The 23,778-nt window shown below is 45.8% G+C and overlaps 1 protein-coding gene across 5 annotated transcripts in view; it reads left to right on the forward strand.

Annotated features, from left to right (window-relative positions):
• auts2a (activator of transcription and developmental regulator AUTS2 a) overlaps nt 1-22,689 on the forward strand; it is a 293,350-nt gene extending 270,661 nt beyond the window's left edge. For 4 of the 5 annotated variants that reach the window (XM_084565335.1, XM_084565336.1, XM_084565339.1 and 1 more), the window contains 13 exons: nt 9,155-9,719; nt 11,021-11,313; nt 12,899-13,137; nt 14,131-14,175; nt 15,446-15,541; nt 15,640-15,711; nt 16,076-16,105; nt 16,584-16,655; nt 17,398-17,539; nt 19,085-19,165; nt 19,253-19,336; nt 19,521-19,773; nt 19,917-22,689. In XM_084565335.1, coding sequence (XP_084421461.1) covers nt 9,155-9,719; nt 11,021-11,313; nt 12,899-13,137; nt 14,131-14,175; nt 15,446-15,541; nt 15,640-15,711; nt 16,076-16,105; nt 16,584-16,655; nt 17,398-17,539; nt 19,085-19,165; nt 19,253-19,336; nt 19,521-19,773; nt 19,917-21,162 — 3,218 coding nt within the window. In that variant the 3' untranslated portion in view covers nt 21,163-22,689. The remainder of the gene's footprint in view (nt 1-9,154; nt 9,720-11,020; nt 11,314-12,898; nt 13,138-14,130; nt 14,176-15,445; nt 15,542-15,639; nt 15,712-16,075; nt 16,106-16,583; nt 16,656-17,397; nt 17,540-19,084; nt 19,166-19,252; nt 19,337-19,520; nt 19,774-19,916) is intronic. The other variant, XM_084565337.1, reaches the window with a different exon arrangement.
• Nucleotides 22,690-23,778: the final 1,089 nt, after the last annotated feature.

Genomic DNA, 23,778 nt, shown 5'->3' on the forward strand with positions numbered 1-23,778 from the left:
GTGCTGCAGTACATGCATCTCAACCAGGGTGGCATTGGACCCGTTGACTGGTAGAGTTTTCTGTGTGTGTGAGAGAGAGAGAGAGAGAGAAAAAAATCAGAGGGTCTTTATGAGCGGGTATGGTTTTTTTTATGAGCATGTGACTGTAATTGAGATTTAAGCATGCCTGTGTTTGAAGTTTGTTGGCTCTGCAGACTGTTGTCTATTGTTTCCCAAAGCTGCCACACTGACTGACAAGAAACACATGTTGCAGTGCCACTCAGTGTGTTGGGAAACACTTAAGTTGTGCTGACGGACATCGGACATCCTGAATTGTCTGTAATCTGAAAGTCCACTAGTTGTTTTTAGACATATTTAACTTCAACAATTTCACCTTTGGCACTGGTATTATGACACTAAACTCAGTCCACATTGTCTTTAAATATATATAAATCTATATATGTATAATATATAAGTGTACATATACATTGTATACTGCTGACTTTTTCAGCAGATGGATTTGTCTACTGAAAAACACAACATTGGTGCAATGGGACATTGTAGTGCTTGTACTGTTGCTATACAGTGGGGATGTGAAGCAGGGGTTAAGGCCAGGAACACATGAGATCATAACAGGACATTAGCATTCGGCCCGTCACCTCGTGTGGTTTAGCATACATTCCAAAAAGAGTCTGTTTTATTGAAGAATACGCAGCATTGTAGTAATGACACACAGCGTTATATTTTCCAGCCATAGGCGGCGGTGCAAGTTAAAGAAGTTTTGCAATGGAAGAGCTGCGTGCTAAGCTCTGTTATTTTCAGATCAGAGTCTGCAGCTCTTCTTTTGACTTGCGGTTCTCAGGTGCACATGTTTGCACTTAAAATCTTTTAGAATGTGGAGTTGAAAATGTTGTGGATGTGTAGACGTTATTGTTCTGGCTCGCTAAACTGGACTACCTTTTAACTTGTGGAGCTGTGGCCGACTAGCAGAGTTACAGAGCAAGGTTTTCATGGTTGGGCCTCCTTTGCTCTCAAACTGTATACACGCCCACATGCAGGCAAGGGAATACAAATTTTGTTGCCAGTTTCATGTTGTGCTGCTGAAATTCAGAGGCAGTAACAAGCCAAGAAATACAGTGATGCACCTGTGAAGGCAGGATATGAAGACTCTTGCAAGTTTGCAAACAACAACTAATAATGTTGCATAGTGGAGCATTCACACATTTGTTTTTGAATATTCAACTCAAATTATCTGAATGAACCTGAATATTGTTCGTTCATGTGTAGTCACACTCTGTGAGTACCTGCTGATATTAATGCAGTCTGACATTTTTCAAGAATTGACTAAAGTGACCATGGTGTCAGTAAAATATGCTTTCAACTGTGGAGTTAAATTGGCAAAGGAATGACAGATGTTTCATGGCTGGCTGAAGAACAGAGATTTCCATGTAAGAGACCGTGGGCCTCTCAGCAGTCCTTGCACTTCGTGTATCTTTAGGGAACAACATGCACAGAAAAAAAGGCCACCAGACATTTTTCACTCTTCACTAGCAGAGATATCTGGCCCTTTGAGAGGTCCCATCAGTTGGCTTATGTACATGTGACATGTTTGAGGTCAAATGGTCTGGTTCCCTCCACAGCTGCCTTGTTTCTCAGTGTAGTTTTACACCACTGCAACAGTGTGTGCACCGACCAATTGCTGTGGACTAGATGGATCTTCCACATTACACGCTACTGTTATTTCAAAGCCTCAGTGAGCCTGGGCATGACAGCCAAACCTGCAGAGAATCTGTCAGCCGCCGGCAACAAGTGTCCCCCTGAGAGCTGCCCTGCACAGACCCCTGGAAGGAGAAGTCTAGCCCTTTGGCCAGCTTTCCACACCCCCCTTCTGTTGGTCACCTGTGCCAGCATGCCCGTCATCGAGTCCCTGACCCAACTCTTCTCCCATTACGTTCCCTGCAGCCTGACCTCACACCCTCAGGGATATATAAAGATTTGTGCTCTAAAGGAGAGCTAGAAATGGGACACTCTGCTGCTACTGATCCTACCGCTACATCCTCATGTGCAAGTAAAGATTGTCATGGTGCGGGGGCGGCTTTGGGGGAAGGTGACCAAACATGTAGGCCTCAAGAGTTTGTCTAAGGCAGCAAGATTTGCCACATGTTGTCGGGGTGAGACGTAAGCAGTGAGAGCGAGGCACAGAAGCAGTTAAGAGCCATTACAGGAACAGCTGTAATCAGAGCTACTGTGGGTGGAAGAATATTTTTGCAGCAGTTCTGTGTAAGTAAATGGCTTCATTATGACTTGAGAGAGAGGAGCTCACTCCCCCTGCCAGACAGAATATGAAGGGAGCACGGATGGATACTAGCAAAGGTAGGAGACAGGACGGAGCAAGTTTCTTTCCCTTTCCTCTCCTTTCTGTCACTCATGTATTTTCGTTTTCCGTTTGCCACTTGCACTCTGTCATACTGTAAACATGTGTAAGTGCTTGTTCTCTGTGGTCTGGCAGCTGCTCATCTATGGCTTTGCATCTGTCAGAGGAGCTCAGAACGTTCAGTGGCTTACTAAGCCCAATTACCCCAGATTGCTACCATTTCACTGAGGATCACAGGCACAGACAGTCTATCTTAGACGAGGAGTCAGGGGTTTATGTCTCGGTTAACCGCACACAGCATGCAGCATGACATCACTGCATATACACACACTATTTATATTTACATACGCACTTGCTTTGGCTTCACAACTTGTAATACAAAATTCATAAACCAAATGAGACAGGCATGAAATATAGATGTTCAGAGAGGTTGCTTAACAACTCTCCCCCGCCTCCGCTTTTGGCCTTTTGCTCAATCACAGCTTGTTAAAGCAGCAGTTTGCGTTACTGTGAGGTGATATCAGTGCACTGTGGTATTCTCACTGAAAGACTACACATGTCACGCTCTCACAGCCAGAATAGTTGCTCTGCTCACCCACCCCCCTCACCCACATCACCACCAACTGTATTTCTGTTTAACTTCCCAGTCCCCTTCCCCAGCCACCCCTGGGAGTCTAGCACTAATAAAACAGCTCCAGTCCAAGACCCTCCACATGGCGGGATGTCCTGGCTGTGTAACCCAGCACCTCTCTTGGCTCAAGCTTTAGAGAGCTGCTGACATGACGGAGAGTCTGGGAGGGCCAGCAGGGGAGTGTCCATCATTGTCAGGCCCCAGCACCCTAAGCTCCCATCTGGGGGATGTCCAACACCTATGCCTGTATCCTGTGAACTCTTTGCTGAGAGGTTCTCCGTCACTCTGGAGACACTCCGGAGGTATCTCAGTGAGGTGTTACTGCTCTAGCTAATGCTGTTAAAGTCTTCAGAACTGAAGGAGGGAGAGATAAGGAGCTAATAGACTGGAGATTCTCCGGAGGCTTTGGCTTTGAGGTCAGGGTGAAAGCTTCCCCAGCTAATGTTACTGCCACAAGGTTTCACCTTCTCTGTGAACGGATATCAGGCCAAGCTTAACTCTTAACTTAACTCATCTACTCAACATCATTATATTTATAAGCCGGTTGTTTTTAGCTTAGCGAAATGTGAATTAACCACTTCCTCAGCAGTTCTCCAAACTGACATGTCATGTCGATCATGTGTAGCCTCACTAGTGGTGGCAGTTGATGGACAGGTGATGATCCTGTGCACAGCTGTATGTTCATTCATTGTCGGAGGTGCTGAATAGGAATCATATATAAGGCCAATCACCGGTGGTACAAAATAGTACAGTACAAATTGTTGTCTCGGTCATGTTTATTTATTCATGTCTGTTTACAACTGAAAATCTGACTGTTTGCTCGTCTAAGCTCATTACATGACTTGCATCAGGTGTAAGCTTTGAAAGATCCTCATGACACCTCTGTAGAGGTGCATTGAGCGGGAGTCTCCCTTGGCGCATCCTCAGGTGACATGGACTCTCACTGCTTTGGGCACTAGAGAGGAGTACTGCAACATCAGGGATTTAAAAAAAAAAATCTTCCACAGAGAGCAAGATGAACTCAGATGTCCTCCACTAATATGGACTCCAGGGTGTTCCACTGAGAAAGACACACTCTCCAGAGTGTGTGAACATCCTAGGTTTTCACAGGTTGTAGTCCTAGAAGAGCTATTAACTGCATTGCAGTTTGTCTGTACTCAATAAACTAGCAAGTTTCCGTAAAGACAAACACATGGAGAGAAAGACACTGAGTTGTGTTTTGTCTGGCTGTGTCTCAAAGCTGAGCGTGTGGCCTCTCTGAGTATGTGAGAGTGGGGATGCAAGTGAGAGCAACCTCTGACAGAAACTGGTGGCCTGCTGTTTATTGTTCTTTTCCGTGTGGGAGGGAGATCTTTTAAAGATGTCTGCCATTAATGCAACTGCAGGCTTCATTAAGAACAAATAAACAGATTCTGGTCCCTCACCAAGGAGCTCTTTGGGGAACATGTGCTGTCTAAACCACTCCTGAGGTCAGACCACTGTCAACACTCGCTGCTCAATTACAAGTCTAATTTTGTTGTCAAACAAAATATAGAGAAAGAAGAGCGAGCTTTTCAGGGACTAAATGGTTTCCATACTAAAGCCTGAGGCAAAATAGTCTCTTAAAACATTCTGTGTAACTGAGGACTGTGACTATTTTCAGGGGAGATTTTATTCCAGCAGCACAGCACAGAGGGAGATCCAGATTGTAATTAATGTTTACTGAGACATACCAGTGTAAGACTGAATTTTCAATGAGGGTCATGAATACTTATTCAGTGCAGTGTGTGCTTTAATTGATTCAACTTGAGCAAACATTGTGTCTCGCTCTGCTTATTTGTGAGATGGAGCAGGATAATGCATGCAGAGGAAACAAAGTGAAGGGCAGCGTAAACTCCTCCCAACAACATCACCATTGTTTGTGTCTTATAATTGACTGACATGGTTGTGCAGTTTTTGGAGCAAATGTGTTGCTGGAGTGTGGTAAAACTCTTGGCTCTGGAAAAGCGATTTGATCTTTGAGGTGTTTGAGGATGATTCTGCTTACTAGCGCACTACAGGAAGGGAGATGGAGCATTGCCAGACAGAGATGGAGAAAAAAAAAATTGAAGGCTTGACAGTGACTGAGTGGAACTTGGAACGTCAGCCTTGACAGACAGCTCTGGGTTGTGGAGTTGTCAGCACTTTGCCTTTCAAAGGCTTTTTTTTGTTGTTTAACAGTTCCAGGCCACAGGTATAGCACTGAGAGCCTACAGGCTACATTTCCCCATTCTTAACACAATGGTAAATGCAGTCTTGCTACACCTTCTAGCTTACCAACAAGAAGACCAACTTATCTTATAACATCCACAATCTGTATGTTTAATAGAGAAATGTAATACTAGAGAATTTATTTCTGTAACGTTTAGCTGTGCTAGTGGCCCTGTTGGCCGGTTGGTTCATGAACTTGATCCGGACTGTTCCTCGTGGTTCTTAGAGGATGAATCTATCTTAATAACTTTGAAGGTCCTGACCTTTCATCTTGTACCACCAATGTAGCCAACTCCCCAACCCACAAAGTTTTCGTGGTAGATATTTGATCCAGAGTTGTTCCATTGGGAACTGATAAAGCTAAGATCCTCTGAGCAAATCAACTCAGTGTTACTAGTTTTGATTAATATCACCACTCTTTCCCACTAGATTGACAGCAGTAATAAGAAGTGTTACAGCATGACACTGTTATGGGACAGACCTTCAGTCAGCACCCACAGGTTACCAGCTGTTGCATCACCTGGTGTCCCTCAGTCTGTAATGCGGAGCAGGATGTCCCTCCAGATTACCAGTCAGCTGGCCAAACAGTGGCTTCTTTATTGAAACACTAGCATCAGCACAGCAGGTTCAGACTTCGGTGCTTTCACCTCTGCTTGCTACATAACTGTAAAACCCACTCAGCGGTCATGGCTCAGCTGCCAGTCTCGTGGTTCCTGCTATGTGTTAGGTTGTTGGTTTTGTGTGATTGGAGCCATGCGACCCCTGCCTGCTTGAAATCCCACAAATGCGTATGAGGGTTTGGAATGTATCAAGGGGCTATTTTGAGGACGGATGAGATGGAAGGGGTGTCGGCAAGGAACGGAGGCTCGGCATGTCACAGAGGTCTCTACAGCCATCAATTTGCCAGGATGTCCCCACAGGCTTGGGTGTAGGCTGTCATATCCACTCACACTCGCAGCAGAGAGAGGCGGAGATTAGCAAAGCGGTTTTGGCTTGGGTCGGACGCTAATGTATTTTTTAGAAGGACAGGTGCTGGCCGGCCATTTGCGCTTTTAAAAGATGATGTTGTTAGATGATGTTGTTGGCACTTGTTTGTTAATCATTTATATGGGCCAGGCTATATCTGGTGGTGACATTGAATATAATAGGCTAAATTAATCTCCTTATGTTCTGCAGTAATGACCTAACACTATATTAAACTACCTAATGTTGTGCATCATCTCACTCTGCCAGGCCTCCTGTCACTCCCTCTCTGCATCATGTGCACTGCAATGATTGGTGTAAAGATCTGAGCCATTTGTCTCCAACATGGCTCCACCTGTCCAAAAACCCCTCTGATGAAGGTCCATTACAAGACCAATACACAGGACTATTAACCCTGAATGATCAGTGTGATATTAGGAGCACATTAAAAACTGCTAACTCTAATACAGCTGCGCGATGCTAATGAGCTGTGGTCCACTGCAGGACAGCAACAATAAAGGTGAGATGAAAAGTGGATCAGGAAAGACGTGTGGATATTCTTAACTCGTGTGTCATGGCACTTTTAAATAATATTTTAAGGGGTGGTTTTAATCCACGTTATATTCAGTTCAGCCAGATCAGAGCTGTAGCCTGTATCTGATCATTACAAGCTGCCATGTAGCTTCCACCATGTAGGGAGATAGAAATCAGAAGTGGTGTGTGCAGCTAATGAACTGTGAACAGTGGGAGATGGCTTACACTAGGATAATGAGTTATCCCCCTAAGTCCCTCCCTGGGTCCCATGACATCCTGTCTTAATGAAGGGCTTTCCTGCGCACACACACCCAACTGACCCTCACAAAGCCCTCCAGTGCCCCCTTTTCCTCTTAAACCCAGCCGCCTCTAGCTTTTTCTTCTCCGGCTAACCCGCACACCCCCAGGTCTCATCCTCTGCTCTAACGCTCCAACAAGCAGTGCTTGCTAGTTAGAAACCGCAGTACCACTGAAACGCTGGGAAGCGGCAGGGCTTTACATTTTGAGAAACCCAAGTGGGAATTGCACTTATTTGTTTCCGGGGATGAAGAAGACTGACAAATGAACCCTCGCGGGAGGGAAGCTGGTGTGTGCTCCTCTTCTCTTTTTCCTCGCTCCGCCTGGCCCTGGAGTGTTCATTATGACCAGAATAGACACCTACTTTTTAGCGTGTTCGCACATTCTCAAAACAAGCCATGGACCTCAGGGACCGAGAGGTGCAGCAGGAGACTTGAGAATTGGGAATTTCTTCTCTCGTTGTCTGTCGTGGTGTAGTTGTTTGCCAGCAGCGTTCTCTCCTGACCAGTAATAGCATTTGTAAGAGAGGAAGATTGACATGGATTTGGAAGATGCATATAAGGGCTGCTGGGCATTCGTGTTCGCTGATAGGCACCAGGGCAGAACAGAGTAAAGACGGCATGTTGAACGGAAGATATATATTCTCTATAAAGGGGTTAGTTAGCTTTGAAGACACATCCGACGGTTTTTTTCTTGCCCAAAGACAGCTAACAGACTTTTTCAAAGACACGTCACCCTGGTAAAGTGTACCTTTTGTCTCCTGACAGGTTGGCAGATGTCCCAGAAAGCTCTCCCACAGCGAGAGTCAATAGCTGTTATTGTAGATATTGATTGTGATCTTGCACCAGGAATTACCTCCCCTGACCCCTAAACTACGATGTCACATGCACCTAGGGCTGCTAATACCCCGCTTAGCATTTTAACGGTAATGGTAGATGTTCTCATTGAGGTCTGTGAGCTCAGCCTGCTCCCAGTGGAGTTGGTCCAGAGGGAGTAGTGTGTCAGGGAGATGGAGGCCCCCTGTGACAGGCGGACGCTTTGCAGTGCAGGCTGCTGTCTCAGCCCAGGGGGACTGGGTCCCATTGACACCTCCTTGGCAGGTAAAGGATTTAGCTGGCTTCACTAAGGAGGAGGAGGAGCACTTGCTCCTGCCCCTAACCCCCCTGAGGCCCAGGGAGAGTTAATTACAGTTTATGTATGCGCTGTCATCCCCCATGAGCCTCTCTGTCTCTGGAGCAGCCAAGCTGACTGTTGATGTCTGAGCACTTTGTTCTGTAGGAGGAGGTCCCTGCAGAGAAATACCCTGGATGAAGCTTATTATCCATTGTTCTGTGTGACTTCAGCTTTGTACTGCCATTATTATTCCTTCTTTGGATTAATTCATACTTTGGACTAATGGATAATGGAGTCCAAACAGGGCTTTTAATAGCAGGTAATTGCTGTTTTGGGGCCATTATTAAAAGTCCATAAAATGAATCCACTCCTTCTTGGATGGGCGTCACACAAAGAACCTAATTCAACATTGCAGTGTTATTATCCTAACAGTCACTCTCATGCTAGTTTGCATGCAGTAAAGAACAAAGATCAGGAATTATGATATCTGACGTGAATACATTTAATTTGTCCTGCAAGTGAATGTTCTGATATTCAAGGAAAAAAAGCTGAAATGAAGGGGCTGTTGTGTTCGGTACAAGCAGGTTTTACCTGAAGAAGCAGAACATGTTTCAGTTGTGTAGTTTCTCCTCAGAGATAGCATTAAATGCTGTGAAGGGCTCAGGGATTGGTGCTTGTGCTAGCACAGCTGCAAACCCCAGCAGGGCGTGTCATTACGAGGAAGAAGGGTGGGAAAACAGTGTGTGGGACTGTCTGTCAACTAAAAGCTCACACGCCACATTTACCCAAGTAAAGAAGGCCGTAGGTCACCCATGCATGCACTTTAACAGCTCAGCAACACATTTAATGTATGTCTGATTGGGATGTTCTGACGCCCATGTACCAGTCAGATAAAATGGCATGTTCATTACATCTACCAACATGGCGGTGGAAGTTAATGTATGTGTCAGCTGTTTTTCTGATACTTATACTACTTGTTAATTGTTATTGACAGTGAATTTTAAACACTTCTTTCTTCTCTCTGTTTCTTGCAGTACCAGATTTTGGCATCGATGTGCTCCCCACCAATGGCAGCCAGGAGCCTCACGGCCAGGGCCTCCTCCAGGTTTCAGGCCTAGAGCGCAGCCAGGAGAGGAGCCAGGAGAGTTGCAGAGACTCCCACCCCCCTGCATCCAGCTCCCCCAATCCACCTTTGCCCGCCCAAAACCTCCCTCTGCCGCCACCAGAGCCGTCCGCCCCACAGGCCCCACCCCCTCGTCGGACCCAAACCAACGGCCCTGCCCAGGCTCCGGCCTCGACCCTCCCGCCCCAACATTCAGAGGCTCTGCCCAGGCCTCAGACGCCCGCAGCCCTGCCTCTTGCCCAGGGCCAAGAGCCCTCGCCGCCCCCCCCTCCCCGGCCCCAGCACCAACCGGAACTGCTGTCCAACCCCAGGCCTCCGCCTACACCCAGCCTTCACCCGCACCCACCATCACCTGCCCTCCCAACCCACCACCCTTATCAGCAGCACCCCAGTCAGGCAGGGCCTAACCGGCCCCCGTCACGCTGCCACCCTCGTCCACTTTCTGCCTACAACGGCCTGAACCTCAACGGTCACAGGTAAGTCTAATGTCAGACGACCTCAAAGTGTATTTTAAAACACGTCCACGTCCCTCACGTCCTTGTTCGCTCTGATGCAGAAAAATCATGCAGAGCTGTTCAGGCAAAACCTCCACATCCACACGCACTTGAAAATACTAGAATATCTCTTGAGCTGGAAGTACGCATAATGCCCGATCAGTATGTAAATTGCCATCAGGGAGAGCTTGAAGTTCCAGAGCCACACAGTAGCGCTGATTATTAACAGCGAAATAAAAAGGCCACACTGCGCCCTGAGTGCCTGTGATTTATTAGCCACCCACGCTGTCATCTGAGCGCTGTATAGACTCCAGTTAGTTTAGTATAACCTTAAATCAACACCATATTGTTCTTACTTCATGGACGAAGGACTATTTGTCAATGAAAAAAACTGACATTTTTCTTACAAAAAAAAACTTCAAGAGTCCTGTTAATTTTCTTCAGTTATACGGATTGTTCAGCAGAACAATGTATGTTCAAATACACCAAAATCACAACACATTAACATACTATTAAAAACAGCAGAGCCAGTGCAGTTTAGTTCACTGTGTCCTATATCATTTGAGAAGCACTGAGGCCTATGAAGCTCTCCATTAATGTAAGACTTGAAGATAGCTCCTTCAGAACCCACTCAGTCCCAACAACAGCGCTGCCTTCCAGGCTCTCAGGACTTGGCACTGCCCGCCTCTCTGTGTGCCAGCCCTGCCAGTGTGCCAGCGCGCCGACAGGGCCTGGCACCCGCTGCGAATAATCACGGCCGGGGCCCACAGCGAAAAGCGAGCGCCGCAAATGAGCTTTTAGGCTTAGTGCGTGGAGCTGCAGCGACACAGGCTCTGCGTCTGCCCCCGGGGAAAACCCACACACACCACAAAAGACTGTTTGCTTACACATGCATACACACCCTCTCTCCCTCTCATCCCATTTCCGATGCACATGTTCACTACCTGGCTCTGGAGGAAGTGCCTTAACAGAAGCTGTTCAAAGACAGATGCTCGTTCTGTTATGTTTGCCAGCGGTGGTTTATTTGCATCCGAGGGTGTTGTGAATGTGGTGTTTTTTGCGGATCCTGTTTGCCCTGGATTCTGTGAAGCACAAGAGAGAGGCAGGGAGGCGTTTGTAAATGGAAGGCAGTTGAGGTGTGAAAACATTGTGCTGGGAATTGAAAGCCGGAACAGATGGAGACGAGGGGATGTGGAGGAACAAGTGTTAATTTTGACTGATCGCGCCTGGCTTAACCTGGCTGCTTTCTCCGTCTTGATCTTTTTCTCTCTCTCTCTTAACAGCAGCAGCAGGAGCAGCACCCCGGGTGCCAAGCCCCACGGGCCTCCTGCTCCCTCCTTGCACCTCCCCCACCACCCGCCTCCTCCTCCAGCGGCCGCAGCAGCCTCCACCTTCCCACTGCCTTTGGCCGCTAACCAGAACACCCCCCACAGCTTCCCCTCTGCCTTGCAGTCCTCGCCGCACCCCCATCACCCCAATATGTTCGCTCCTCCAGCGGCCTTGCCTCCACCACCGCCATTGACGTCTAGCACCCTGCCAGTACCCGGACATCCTGCTGCTGGGAGTGCCTACTCAGGTAAACATCAGAAGCTGTTCGCAAATGTCTCCACATTGCCCCCATGTGGTGTGACACTGGAATGTGTGTTCGACTGACAAAAACAGAAGGCTGTCTCCTATTTTAGCCAGTTGTTGCAACAAGGTGCCAGGGAATTTGAGGCATATGAGAACTACGCAAGGAATAATTTGGGATCAGCATTTCATTTTATAGGCAGAGACAGATGCATAGGCAGTATGTTACCCTTGTAATTATTTAAAGAAACAAGCAAGTGAGTCCAAGATTGTCCAGATGCACTCCATGCCTGGGGTTTTGTGTGTTTATAGTCGTGTGGACAGTTCAAGTTCACACGCTGTCTGTCATGCTGTGATTGATCAACTCTCTGCATCCAACAGCAAGTTGTTAGGCCACATTGCAAAAGCGATTACAGACCCCGTGCACATTTCCGCGCAGTGCTGTCAAGCTAAATGTCAGGGTCAGTGTGGGAAGAGGGGGAGGGGCTCGCCTCGAGCCACGTTCCCAGAACTTCCATTTTCACCTGGAACAGTGTTCATGTGCAAGAAATCAATGTGGTCAATACGGAACGGAGCAAGCTGGATTTCGTTCAAAAGATACTAATGAAATTTTTATGAAGAGAAAATTCCACTCCCAGCCCAATAAAGCTTGAAATTAATGCAGAAAATATTGTAGGGAGTCGCTGTGGAATAGGAAGGATAAGGTTACTCTGGAGGAGATATAATCTCTCAAGGCAGGTTTTGTTGAATTTAGAAGAAAAGCTAGTGATTACTTGAAATCCATTCTTTCTCCACAGCCTGCGCAAAGGTTATTAGAATAACAGATGCTGCTGCCTCGGAGGGGCTGTAGTGTATCAAATCACAGCATTTGACTGTTCCAGCAGTCACACAGCTCTAATCGTCTGGAGCCTCGCTTAAATTTAAAATGACATGTTGATAATAACAGTCATTTCCTGGTTGTTTCCTTTTTTGATATAGCTTCGACATGACCTCCCGTTTGATGATATGTGTAGCGCTCACATTGTAGTTCAGTGTCCTCCAGGGGTTCTGTAAAAGGTTTGCAGCACTTTAATTTCCCGGCCTATACACCGATCCGCCACAACATTAAATCCACTGACAGGAGAAGTAAATATCACTGACCGTCTTGTGACAACACAATGTTCTGCTGGGAAACGTTTGGACCTGGCATTCGTGTGGATGTTACTTAGACATGTACCACCCACCTAGACTAGACCAGTGGTGAGCGGGATGCAGCCTGATACAGGCACACACACAAGAACGGTTTAGGAACAACATGAGAAACAGCTCAAGGTGTCGACCTGGTCTCTAAATTCACTAGACCTCAAACTGAGTATCTGTGGGATGCATTGGAACAAGCCTGATCCACAGAGGCCCCTCCCCTCAACCCATAAGACCCAAAGGACAAGTTTATTGGTACAGACTAGACAAAGTTTTATTTAAAAAAAAATTCCCCCACCACAAAAGTCTTTGGAAGATTGTGAGAAGAGCTCATATACCAGAGCCTGCTATTACTGTGTTACTTCATTAGCAAACCCAGTCCTAATCCTCCCTTGTCTCCACCTCTTCTCCAGAGCAAGACCTTCTGCGCCAGGAGCTCAATACCCGTTTCCTGGCCTCCCAGAGCGCTGACCGTGGCGCTTCGCTGGGCCCCCCGCCCTACCTGCGCACCGAGTTCCACCAGCACCAGCATCAGCACCAGCATCAGCACCAACACACCCACCAGCACACCCACCAGCACACCTTCACGCCCTTTCCCCACGCCATCATGCCCACCCCAGCACCGCCCATGGTGCGTACCCCTGCCAGAAATGTGAGGATAAGTAGCACACACCTGTATTGGTTGGGTTGGAGCGGGTGGAGGGGATCAACGAAGAAAAAACAAAATGTTTTTTTTATATATGTCTTCGTTCTAATAATGACGTTAACATGTGCAGAGGAGTGGGTGGGCATGGCACAGAAAGTGTTTTCACTTTGTGGCTGTGAGAGCAAAGATTTTACACCATCTGACATGTGTGTGTGCAGCACACTGCAGGGACCTGCGGGTTTCTGCGGCGGCCTTTCAATGATGACCATGTGTGTCCGTCCACGCCACAGCCATGCCTTTATTCTCCCAGACAGCCTTTCTAGTGTTTTCTCTGGCATACACTAAGACTCCAGAGTTGAATGCTGTTATTTTCTAAATTGGCAATAACTTGCCCGAGGCATGTTAACTTCAGAGCCAGCTTTCAGAGCATAATGCACTTAATTCATCATGATTTTAATGACTTCATGCGGTCCCGTTTGGGGGTTTTCATTACTGGCAAATGCGTTGCATTAAGAGCACCGCTGTTTGTCGGGAGAGACCACGGGCAATGGGTGCGTGGACCTAAAACTCAACACAAACACATGCACATTTGTAACTGCCTGGCCCGTAGAGAGTTCGTTTGGCTCTGATGATACCTCAAAGGCAGCATGGTGAGGCCTCTGACAGCTAATGAGGCCATAAAAAGCCTCTTTATGACTGCAGTGTTTAGTCTTGACTGTGGAAATGTTCGCTGTGCTGCACCACTAAAAGGCATCCAAATGAGACGCAGCCCACACTACTTTACAAGGCCTTCAGATGATCACGAAAAAGGGAGGATGAAAACAGCCCGGCCTGGAAAGTGGTTGAGCTTGAATCTCAGTTGACATCATGGATTTTAATCTGTAAGCATGTCCCAAACTGCATGAAAGAGGCCAGCCTCGACCCTGTGACGGTGTTATGTGAAGGTTGTCGTCTCTTCTCTGCATCTTTGTACTTAGCTCTGTTTCATTTCTCCTACAGTTTGACAAATACCCAACAAAAGTTGACCCCTTCTACAGACACAGTGTGAGTTTCCCTACCGTGTACTCTCCAGCTCCACAGCAGTCTCTTGCTCGCCCATTTTGCCATTTCAGCCCATTTCGAGTTGGTGTTTCAACTCAGTGTGTGTGTGTGTGTATGTACGTGTGTGGTAGACTTCATGCAATCACTCATCTGCTTCTTGGTGGCTACTGTAAGCATCCTAGCTGTACCATTTCACTCTTTAGCCCCGCCTATAGTTGTGATTATTGAACCAATGCTGTTTTCTGAGACCCTGGAGCAGTAGATGTATTGTGTGTGCGCATGTGCTGGTGAAACATGCTAACCACAGTGCCTTGCTCATTATTGCTGCTCACTAATAGGTGCTTGTGTTGAACATTGACCCCAGTATCCTGCTATGTTTGTTGAAGTCCCTGCCTGTCTCCAGCAGATGGGTCCCCTCATATGAGCCGGGTTTCTTCCTGTTAAAAGGGAGTTTTCTTTCTTTCTTTTTTTTTCCGTCTCTGAGCTCTGTAACGCGCCTTGAGACAAATTGCATTGTTATTGACTCCATATAAATAAAATTAAATTGCAGTTTCCAGTCACCTGCTGTGTGCACATGGGGTTGCTTTTTCTTCAAAGTGTTAAACCGCAGACTCTCTGATCCTCAGATCAACCCTGGGTCTAATAGATGTTGCTAGTTTGTTTTTTAAGTTCAGTTTTTGATTATTATTTTTTTTATACTTTTATTAAGGGAACAGCAAATACCCTGAAACCATCTCCACTTGATAAAACACAGTCTTAAAACATGGCGCACAAGGAAACACAAATTGCTCTTAAAACCTCACAGCACATCCTGAAGCCCGAGTTGAAATAATTCAGCCGTGCCCGTGATTAAAGCAATGCCATGTTGAGAATATGAGAAACATTGTGCGCTTAGCCTAATGTGATTGACGAGAAGAGGTTGATTATATATCTGCCTCTCTATGGGATACATTTATGGAAGCCTTGAGCACTTGTTTGGTTTACTTGTGTTTTGCTTGTATTACAACATTCTACTTTTCATATCAAAGGAGTCTTTTCCCTTATTTAAACCCAATGGGAATGAGCAGAGAATATTTAATAAACAAGCAGTTTGTGAAACATGTAGGCAATCATTTCTAACTTTGCATTTAAGCAGCGTGGGGATATTCTGACTGAATGATGATGCTCATCCACTGCTACAGCCTGCTCGTTTCATCTACTCATAAAGCTCCTGCATCCCTATCGCTGACAGACCAACCTCACACTGACTTTCTTTTTATAATTTCTTCTTCAGCTCTTCCACTCCTACCCACCAGCCATGTCTGGCCTCCCCCCTGTCATCCCTCCGACGGGACCCTTCAGCTCGCTGCAGGGCGCTTTTCAGCCCAAGGTAGTAAACCAGCACGGCCACACACCCACTGACAGACAAATTGAGAAAAGAGTTATTTACAGAGAATGTTATTTCAATCCATGTCTGATGCCCTCTAGACTTCTAATCCACTGGATGTGTCCACAAGACCCGGAGCCGTCCCACACACATTCTTACAGAAGGACCCCAGGGTAAGAGCGTGCTCACAACATTCAGTGGAGCTGCAGCCTTTAGACTGCATGTGCTGCATAAGCCTTTAAGTCATCAGATGGAGGTTTAACACGCTAAAACATGTCGTCGTAAAGATATGTGCATATTGTTTGCAGACAACAAATATGTTCCTGCCCCCCTCTCAGCTGCCATATGTGCTCGCTGGCCACCCAGGAGGAAGCCTGTTTAACACCCACACGTTAATTACTCCTGAAATGCTTAATTTTAGAGTGAACATTTTAATTTGGTTCATAATGAATTCTTCACACAAAGACTAATTAGAAGTGATTTGACTGACAGCTAAATAATTCACCCTCTTTTTTTCTCCCCTTCTCCTTCCCGTAGCTAACAGATCCATTTCGGCCCATTCTCAGGGTGAGTGCTCGCTCCCTGCAGTGTTTCAGTCGCCGGCTCACTGACACAGTGATAACCACAATGCCTTTAAGGGTTTCTGCTAATGGAGTTGATAGTGTCTTTAATTAAATGAGTGGTGCACTTGCAGGCTCTTAATTTTGGAGAAGAGTGCAGCCTCTGCATTTGGAAATGCTGGTTACACGACACTGGCTGACAATGTGTTGCAGTTCACCATATCTCTACACCATATACATACTGTAACGACAGAGGCTTTGAGTGTTCATGACATCTAAACATTCAAGATGTGCACTGATGATAAAGGACTACATTGAAGTTAGGCCTAAACCACATTAAACCTCTGCTTTGCCTATACATTTCAATATTTATATATGTATATATATTTTAAATTAGATAAAAATATTGCGATTTGAACCCTATCAAATGTTAACTGGTAGCGCTATTGGCCGTACGAGTAATGCTGTGAATCTTGTTCTTACAGAAACCAGGGAAGTGGTGCGCCATGCATGTCCATATCGCCTGGCAGATATACCACCACCAACAGAAAGTAAAGGTGAGGGCTCGCCTGACTCCTCTCTTCCTTCGGCCAAAGCCAGTTTTGCCACTTTGGAAATTTTGCTGTATAGCCAGTTCCATACAGTTTACATACTAATCGTTTTTCTGCACACAGGTTCCTAACAGAACCAGAAAGTGGTTTAATACAGTCACACTGTGATCTTAAAATGCAGCTGCTAGTTAAAAATAAAGAGTAGAAAATATACATTTACTGTTTTGATTATTTTTATTTTGTCACATTGCCTGTGTTGCAGCTCCTTAGTAATATTGATTTGGTGTTGCCTCTCTTTCCTCTACTGGAAAATTGGACTATTAAATAAGATGTTATTCTGTCTTCTGCTTGTACTTCTCTTCTTAATCAATAATACTGGGAACTGATTTCATTGTTACGTCTTTACAAAGAATGCTAACATGCCAATGATTTGACCCTTTTCAAACAGACTAACATCTTTTCCACAACCACGGGATGTATCTTTCAGCATAGTTGTTTAAGAAATGAGAAGCTACTCATTGTATCAGTTGGGGTTAAATAATTTGTTGCCAGCTGAAAGATAATCTCCCAATAGGAGGCTCGTACCTGTTTGCTTAGTTAAATCCAGGTGGCGACATTTTGTTTGGCCAGACAGTGTATTTACTTTGTACAATAATACATTTCTACCCTATTGTTAACACTTAAATACACAGCGCTTGTGTCCAGAAGTTTTACATGTGTTTCTCTTTGTCGGTCTGGCGTCTTTCAGCAGCAGATGCAGGTCGACCCTCACAAGCTAGACTTCGGCCTCAAGCCCGAGTTCCTCAGTCGACCTCCGGGCCCCAGCCTCTTTGGTGCCATCCATCACCCCAGCGACTTGGCACGGCCCGCCACGCTCTTCTCCGCTGCAGGTAAGTGTGCGTCGCATCTCTGCGTTGAGAGACGGATAGATGGTTAACGCTAGCCCCTGGCATTCACCAGCAGTCGTCTGTTTACGTTGTTGTTACCGAGGACAGGTGTGGACATCAGAGTAGTATACCCCTCTTCAGCTGAGTACTGCTGAGACCCTGAGAGCTCAGTGCAGTGCCACCTGACAAAAAACTTAAGAAAACCTCTTCACCAGTCTGACGGCAGAGCATTTTGGAAAAAAAACAAAACTATCTGTCAATGACAATTCCAAATAGCTATAAAAAGTGATGGGCTGACTGGAATGCTCTTTTCCTAACCGTGTTAACTTGTGAAATGACTGACTATCTGCCAGTGGTGTTTTCCTTTCGTTTTAATACTTTAATGACATTTCCAATTCAATTGTGTTTATACATATTGGGCCAAATATTAACTTAGGTCACGTTAGATAGATAAACCCAACAATTCCCCCTTAAATAAGATCTTCATATTCATCTATCATTGCAGATATCTGTAGTCTTGTGTTCTAATTTTGCGATTAAAGCAATAAGTTATTCAAATAATGTGATTATTTCTGAGGAAATAATCACCTCTGGAACATGTTAGCTGGCTTTAACGTTCTTAGTTACTTTCAAATCCCACAATCTGGAGCGAGCTGAGTTAATAAAATGAGGTCTGCTATCAATAATGAATTCTATCTGTCATCCCAATAGAGGGCTTAAAGGCTGGCTGATTTCTCAACCACTAATGGAGTCACCACAGCATAGTGGGAATAAACATCTATGTCAGGTCTATCATTAGTCATGTGATATGGTGAATGGTAAATGGTCTCGTATTTATATAGCACCTTTCTACCTATTGCTACTGAAAGCACTTTATAGTCACGGTGACACATTTACCCAGAATGGTCTCATTGTCTTGCTCAGCGTCTGCTCCATGTACCACGGATCACACAGCTAATCTTCTGGTTTGTGTACGACCCACACTGCAGCTCCCTGTTCTGTTTTTTTCTTCTAAATGTTGGACCTGTGTTATCAGATTGGTGAAGATGGTTTCTTAACTTGCAGTGCTTGTAGCTCTCAGGGGCCACTGTAGCACACAAACTGGACAAAATAATTAACTCTAACGACATAATTGGAATCCAAGATCCACTTACGAGGCTTTCAACTACACCTTGAGGACCTCCTCAAAGGAGATAGTATCTCATTTGTCTGTGTTGAGCAGTCTTGTGTTGTCAGAGGGCTGACATTCACTAGTTGGCTCTAAATGCAAAGTAGAGCTGAGGGTGTTGAAGGTTTCTGGTCATAAACCATAGAATTAAAACTACTTTATACTGTGTGTCTTTTATTTTGCAGTCTATGCAGCATTGTGTTGATATCTGTGTTAAACATCCCACATTGTTTAACACGTTATCAGCTCTAGCTGAACACTTCAGAAGAACCTAGAGGGCTTTGAGTTCAGATTTCCTATTACACAGGTTCTACAGTGCAGAACAGGACCACACTATACTTTGCTGTCATCACAGTCTGTGGTTGTATCTTCATCCTCAGGTCCTACACACCCATCAGCAGCTCCCTTCGGTCATCCGCCGCACCATCCTGGAAACTTCCTCACCCCAGCATCTCACTTAGGTAAGAGGTCTCTTCGGTTCAGTTGTCCTCAGTCTGGAAATGAAAGATTAAGAAGCTGGTTAGATAACATGTTGTCTCTTCCTCCAGAACCTTTCAGTAGGCCTCCATCATTCGGAGGGTTGGGAGCTCTCAGTTCATCAGCCTTTGGAGGACTGGGAAATCCAGCACTAAGTGAGTTTTAGCCTCATGTTACTATATAACACTTACTGCAGATGTTTGGTTGGAATAAGCTGTTCATAGTTGGTCTTTGTAATGTAAAGAATATACAGCTGAACAGACTGTGAACACTGACGGACCGGAGCAAATGTCGAGATACGCATTTAACTTGCGTCCTGCCGTGTTTTTCCACGTGTTGAATCCCTAACAGCGGCCAACTCGGTGTTTGGCCACAAAGATGGCCCCAATGCACAGCAGCACTTCAACAGCAGCAGTAACAGCAGCCACCAGGAGCCGTGGAACCGCCTGCACCGCACACCGCCCTCTTTCCCTACACCGCCACCCTGGCTGAAACCCGGAGACTCTGAGAGGAGCGCCTCGGTCAGCTCGCACGAGAGGGACAGAGACTCTGACAAGCGGGACTCGTTGGTCAGTAAAGACGACAAGGACAGGTGGGTTTCTCTCCAAGAAAATTGGATTTGGTATATTTTTTTGTAAACTCCATAGTTTTGCTAATTGTTATTTGGAAGATCTCTTTATTGGGCAGAAGCTGCATTACTGGTGTTGATGTGGAGGACTTTCTCTGTGATTCTAGGGATTCTGTAGAAAAGCGCCATCAGAGCCATCCGTCCCCCATCCCTGTCAACCCCATCAGCCTTCTGGGCCACAGCCGGCCACCTGAGCACCACAGGAACCACCTGCCTCCTGCTTCTGGAGAGCCTCAGAGGGACAAGGAGAACAAGGCCAAAGACAGGGAGAGGGAGCACTCAGACTCCTGGAAGGACAACGGTACAGACGACCACAAGCTCAAAGACAGCCAGCACAGTGACAAGGACACACCTGTCATCCATGACGGCCGAGTGTCAGAGGACAAAGTGGCCAACAGAGGAACGGCGTCACCCTATGTACGGCAGACCAGCCTGGAACGTCCCAACGGAGGCCTGGGCAGAGAGGTCCTAGAGAAGAAGGTCGAGCTGCCCTACGAGCACCAGAAGAAGAACAACGAAGTGAAAGTGAAGGAGGAGAGGAAGGAGGAGCAGGATGCAGCCCCAGAGAGGCCAAGTGAGCACCCAACACAGGCATCCTCCACGCCAAACCTCCACCCTCCATCCTCAATGCCTGTGCCTATGGGCATGGCTGGTGTCCACCCCATCAACAGCATCAGCAGCCTGGAGAGAACTCGAGTTGTGGCACCCTTTATGGGAATTAGCCCCATTCCAGGAGCTGACAGGTTCCCCTACCCTGCTTTCCACTGGGACCCAATGAGGGACCCCTACAGGGGCCTAGATATTCACAGACGAGACCCTTTGACCAGGGACTTGCTGCTAAGGAACGATCCTCTGCACCGGCTGGCAGGGCCACGCCTGTATGAGGCCGAGCGGTCCTACAGGGACCGTGAGCCTCACGACTTTAATCGTGACCACCCCCACCCTCTGGCCCTGGAGCAGAGGAGGGAACATGAGCGCGCCCAGCTGGAGGAGCGCGACCGCCTCAACATGCTCAGAGAGGACTATGAGCATGGGCGCCTGCACCCCGCAATGCACCATCCTGCCCTTGATGGCCACCTCCCTCACCCAGCCCAAGGCCTCATGGCCCCTGGACTCCCCGGCATGCACTACTCCAGGGTCAGCCCCTCGGCTGCAGCGGCAGCAGCCGCCGCCGCCGCCGCTGCCGCTCATCAGAACGGTATGCTGAACAAAACACCACCCACTGCATCTTTGAGTGCCCCGCCCCCGCTCATTCCCACACTGGGTGCCCGGCCCGGCTCACCCAGACGGACTACTCCGCTGGCCACAGACATCAGAGACAGACCAGCTCACAAAGATATTGAGGCACGGTGAGCTGGGCTGAGCTGAGCTTCAGCCCTGTACCTCACCAACACTGAACTCACACCGAGCACTTAGCTTTGGGCAAAGCAAGACTGTAACATAGCTGTGAATAATTTATGTGGGCAGAGACATGCCCACACAATGAATTGTTTTTGTATAAAAACTACAAAGATACAAGAATCATGAAACAAAAAAAAAAATACTTTTTCAAAGATTTTTCCCCAGTTTGCTCCAGCTTTTGTGTGCATTTTTTCTCTTGTATAGCAAAGTGACACGTGGAGGAAGAATGAACTATTTGGAATGTACAGGTACTTTGGCACTGGCAGACAAGTGTGTAGATAATGTGTACAGTCGCTGTGCTCTCTCTGTATGGATTAAAAATCATGGTACAAATATGCAAAAGAGTGTTTTGAAAGCTTTACTTTGAACAAATGTAAATATAGGAGTATTAAGGCGGTGATTTAGAATGTGCTTTTTGCAATTTCCTTTTTCCCTCTGTTTTTTATTTTTTATCTTTTTTTTTGTGGTTGACGCAGGTGATTAGCATTGTACCAGAGACCCCATATTCAACTATGCAACAAATGTCTGGGCTCCCTTTCTGAAAGCTGGCCTTCTCAACACTACCGTGTACCAATAAAGGATAAAAAGCTGTATTCTCTCCACAACTCTGACTTTACCAACGTAAGCGTCCACGCTGACAGACACGAGCTTTAACTGATCCACACAGGGTTTGCAAAAAAAAAAAAAACGATTTAACAAAAAGTTGAGAATTACTTTATCAAATATATGATTCATTGTGGTGACAATCCCAGATACAATTAATGAATTTTAAAATGATCTTATATGTAAAAAAAAAAAAAAAAAAAAGCCAGCAGCACAAATGTTGGGATGCTATTTTTATTATTATTATTCTTTCCTTTCCCAGTTATCAGCGGTCTTGTTCTGGGGAGAATGCAGCAGATTAAAAACCATGACAGCACATTAGCCCTACCGAAGGAGTGTAAAGTACATGTTTTGGAAATAACTGTTGTTCAAACAGTGTATTAAAGTGCTTTCCTAAGTTGTTGTACCTACAAAAATCAAAAGACAAAAAAGCAAGTCTGAAATATGGACAGTTTGTTTCTAACAAGCAGAGATCTATTTTAGTAGTCCACTGAAGGTTTAGTTGTGCGCTTCAAACTCTGTGATATCATGTCGTGCAGTGTTTTTTAATCCAACATAAAAATTGTCCTCCAGAGCCATAGTGGTTAGTCGATGCGTATTGCAAAAAGATTGTTAAACAAGAAACTTTTTTTGCTGTTTGCCATGTACAGGGAAAACAATTAAGTCTTTCTAGATCATGTACAAAAATGAGAAAAAAAAAAATGAAGCGACTGAATCTTCAGCATGCTCCTCATTTAAACTTGTGTTATGTAAATTGTGCCATGTTATTAAAAAATGTGTACTAACCCTGTGTTTGGGAGCGTGTTTCTCCACATTCATGCACTGAGCAGATAAATAGGCCTTAATATTTATCCTTGACCTGAAAAACACACACTTTCCACATGGAAGATAAACATCCTCAAGTACAACTTTCCCCTGGAACATAAACTTGTTTAAAGTGCTGCAGATTGTGCGTCAGTAAGGCAGATTTTGTCAGTTTTTTAATTTTTTCACTTTTTAGCAACAGAGACATAAAATTCCTCTCGCCTCTGCTGTGCCAGTTGCGACAAGCGAGGGCTTGTGCTCGGTGAAATAACAGCGCCTTAAACATCAGCAGCCCTTTGCTGGTGAATCATGGAGCTGTAATTGCGTATTCATCAGAGGGTGCAAGACTTATTGACTTTCCCATTACATTCAATAACCACAGCATTTATGCACCCTTCTCTGACTGATGTTTAGCGCTCAGGCACCCTGTTCATGCATCAATCAAATGTTGGCTCGATCCGTTACTGGTGGGAAGTGTGAGTTGTGTATTTCCTCGGAGTAAATGCCTCCTACTCCTGGGACTAACACTAATTTTCCTCTCAGACAGGCGTACATAAACTGCTCCTTTAGTATCTGGTAGTTCAGCCTTCGGGCCAGGAGAGGGCGCCAAACTGCAAGAAATATAAACTTCCACCAGAGGTACTCAAACCTACTGCAAGTCAAGAATTCAGGATGCAACTTAGCAGGAAATTCATTATTTTATCAGCAGTGCAACAACTAGCTGATAAATCAATTAGTAGCTTTTTGAAAGTGACATTTCCAAATAATTTAAAGCAAAGAAAATACAAATCCTCCTTCACCATGATTTATGATGGCTGACTGGACAAAATGACAAGGGTTCTGGAGACTTGAGAATGAGAATTTACCACAATTTTCTGACTATGGTCTAACATCAGCCGGTAAATGAAATAGTGGAAATGCTGACAGTATGATCCTCACATTTAATAAGTTGGAAGCAGACAGAGAATAAAGCTCTTGCAGATTCGTTTTCTATGAACTTATTAATCAGTTCATCTTTTCAGCTCTCCCAAGACTCCTTTCAGTCTGGTTAGTAGTTCAGAGACAATCTAAAAGCAGAAGTGTGTGTCTCTTAAGCATTACATCCTCCTTCAAACTCTACTTCCCAGTTCTTGATGTCTCCCCTCAGTGTGATTCGGGGGC

Source organism: Chelon labrosus (assembly GCF_963514085.1).
Source record: "Chelon labrosus genome assembly, chromosome: 17".
NCBI lineage: Eukaryota > Metazoa > Chordata > Actinopteri > Mugiliformes > Mugilidae > Chelon > Chelon labrosus.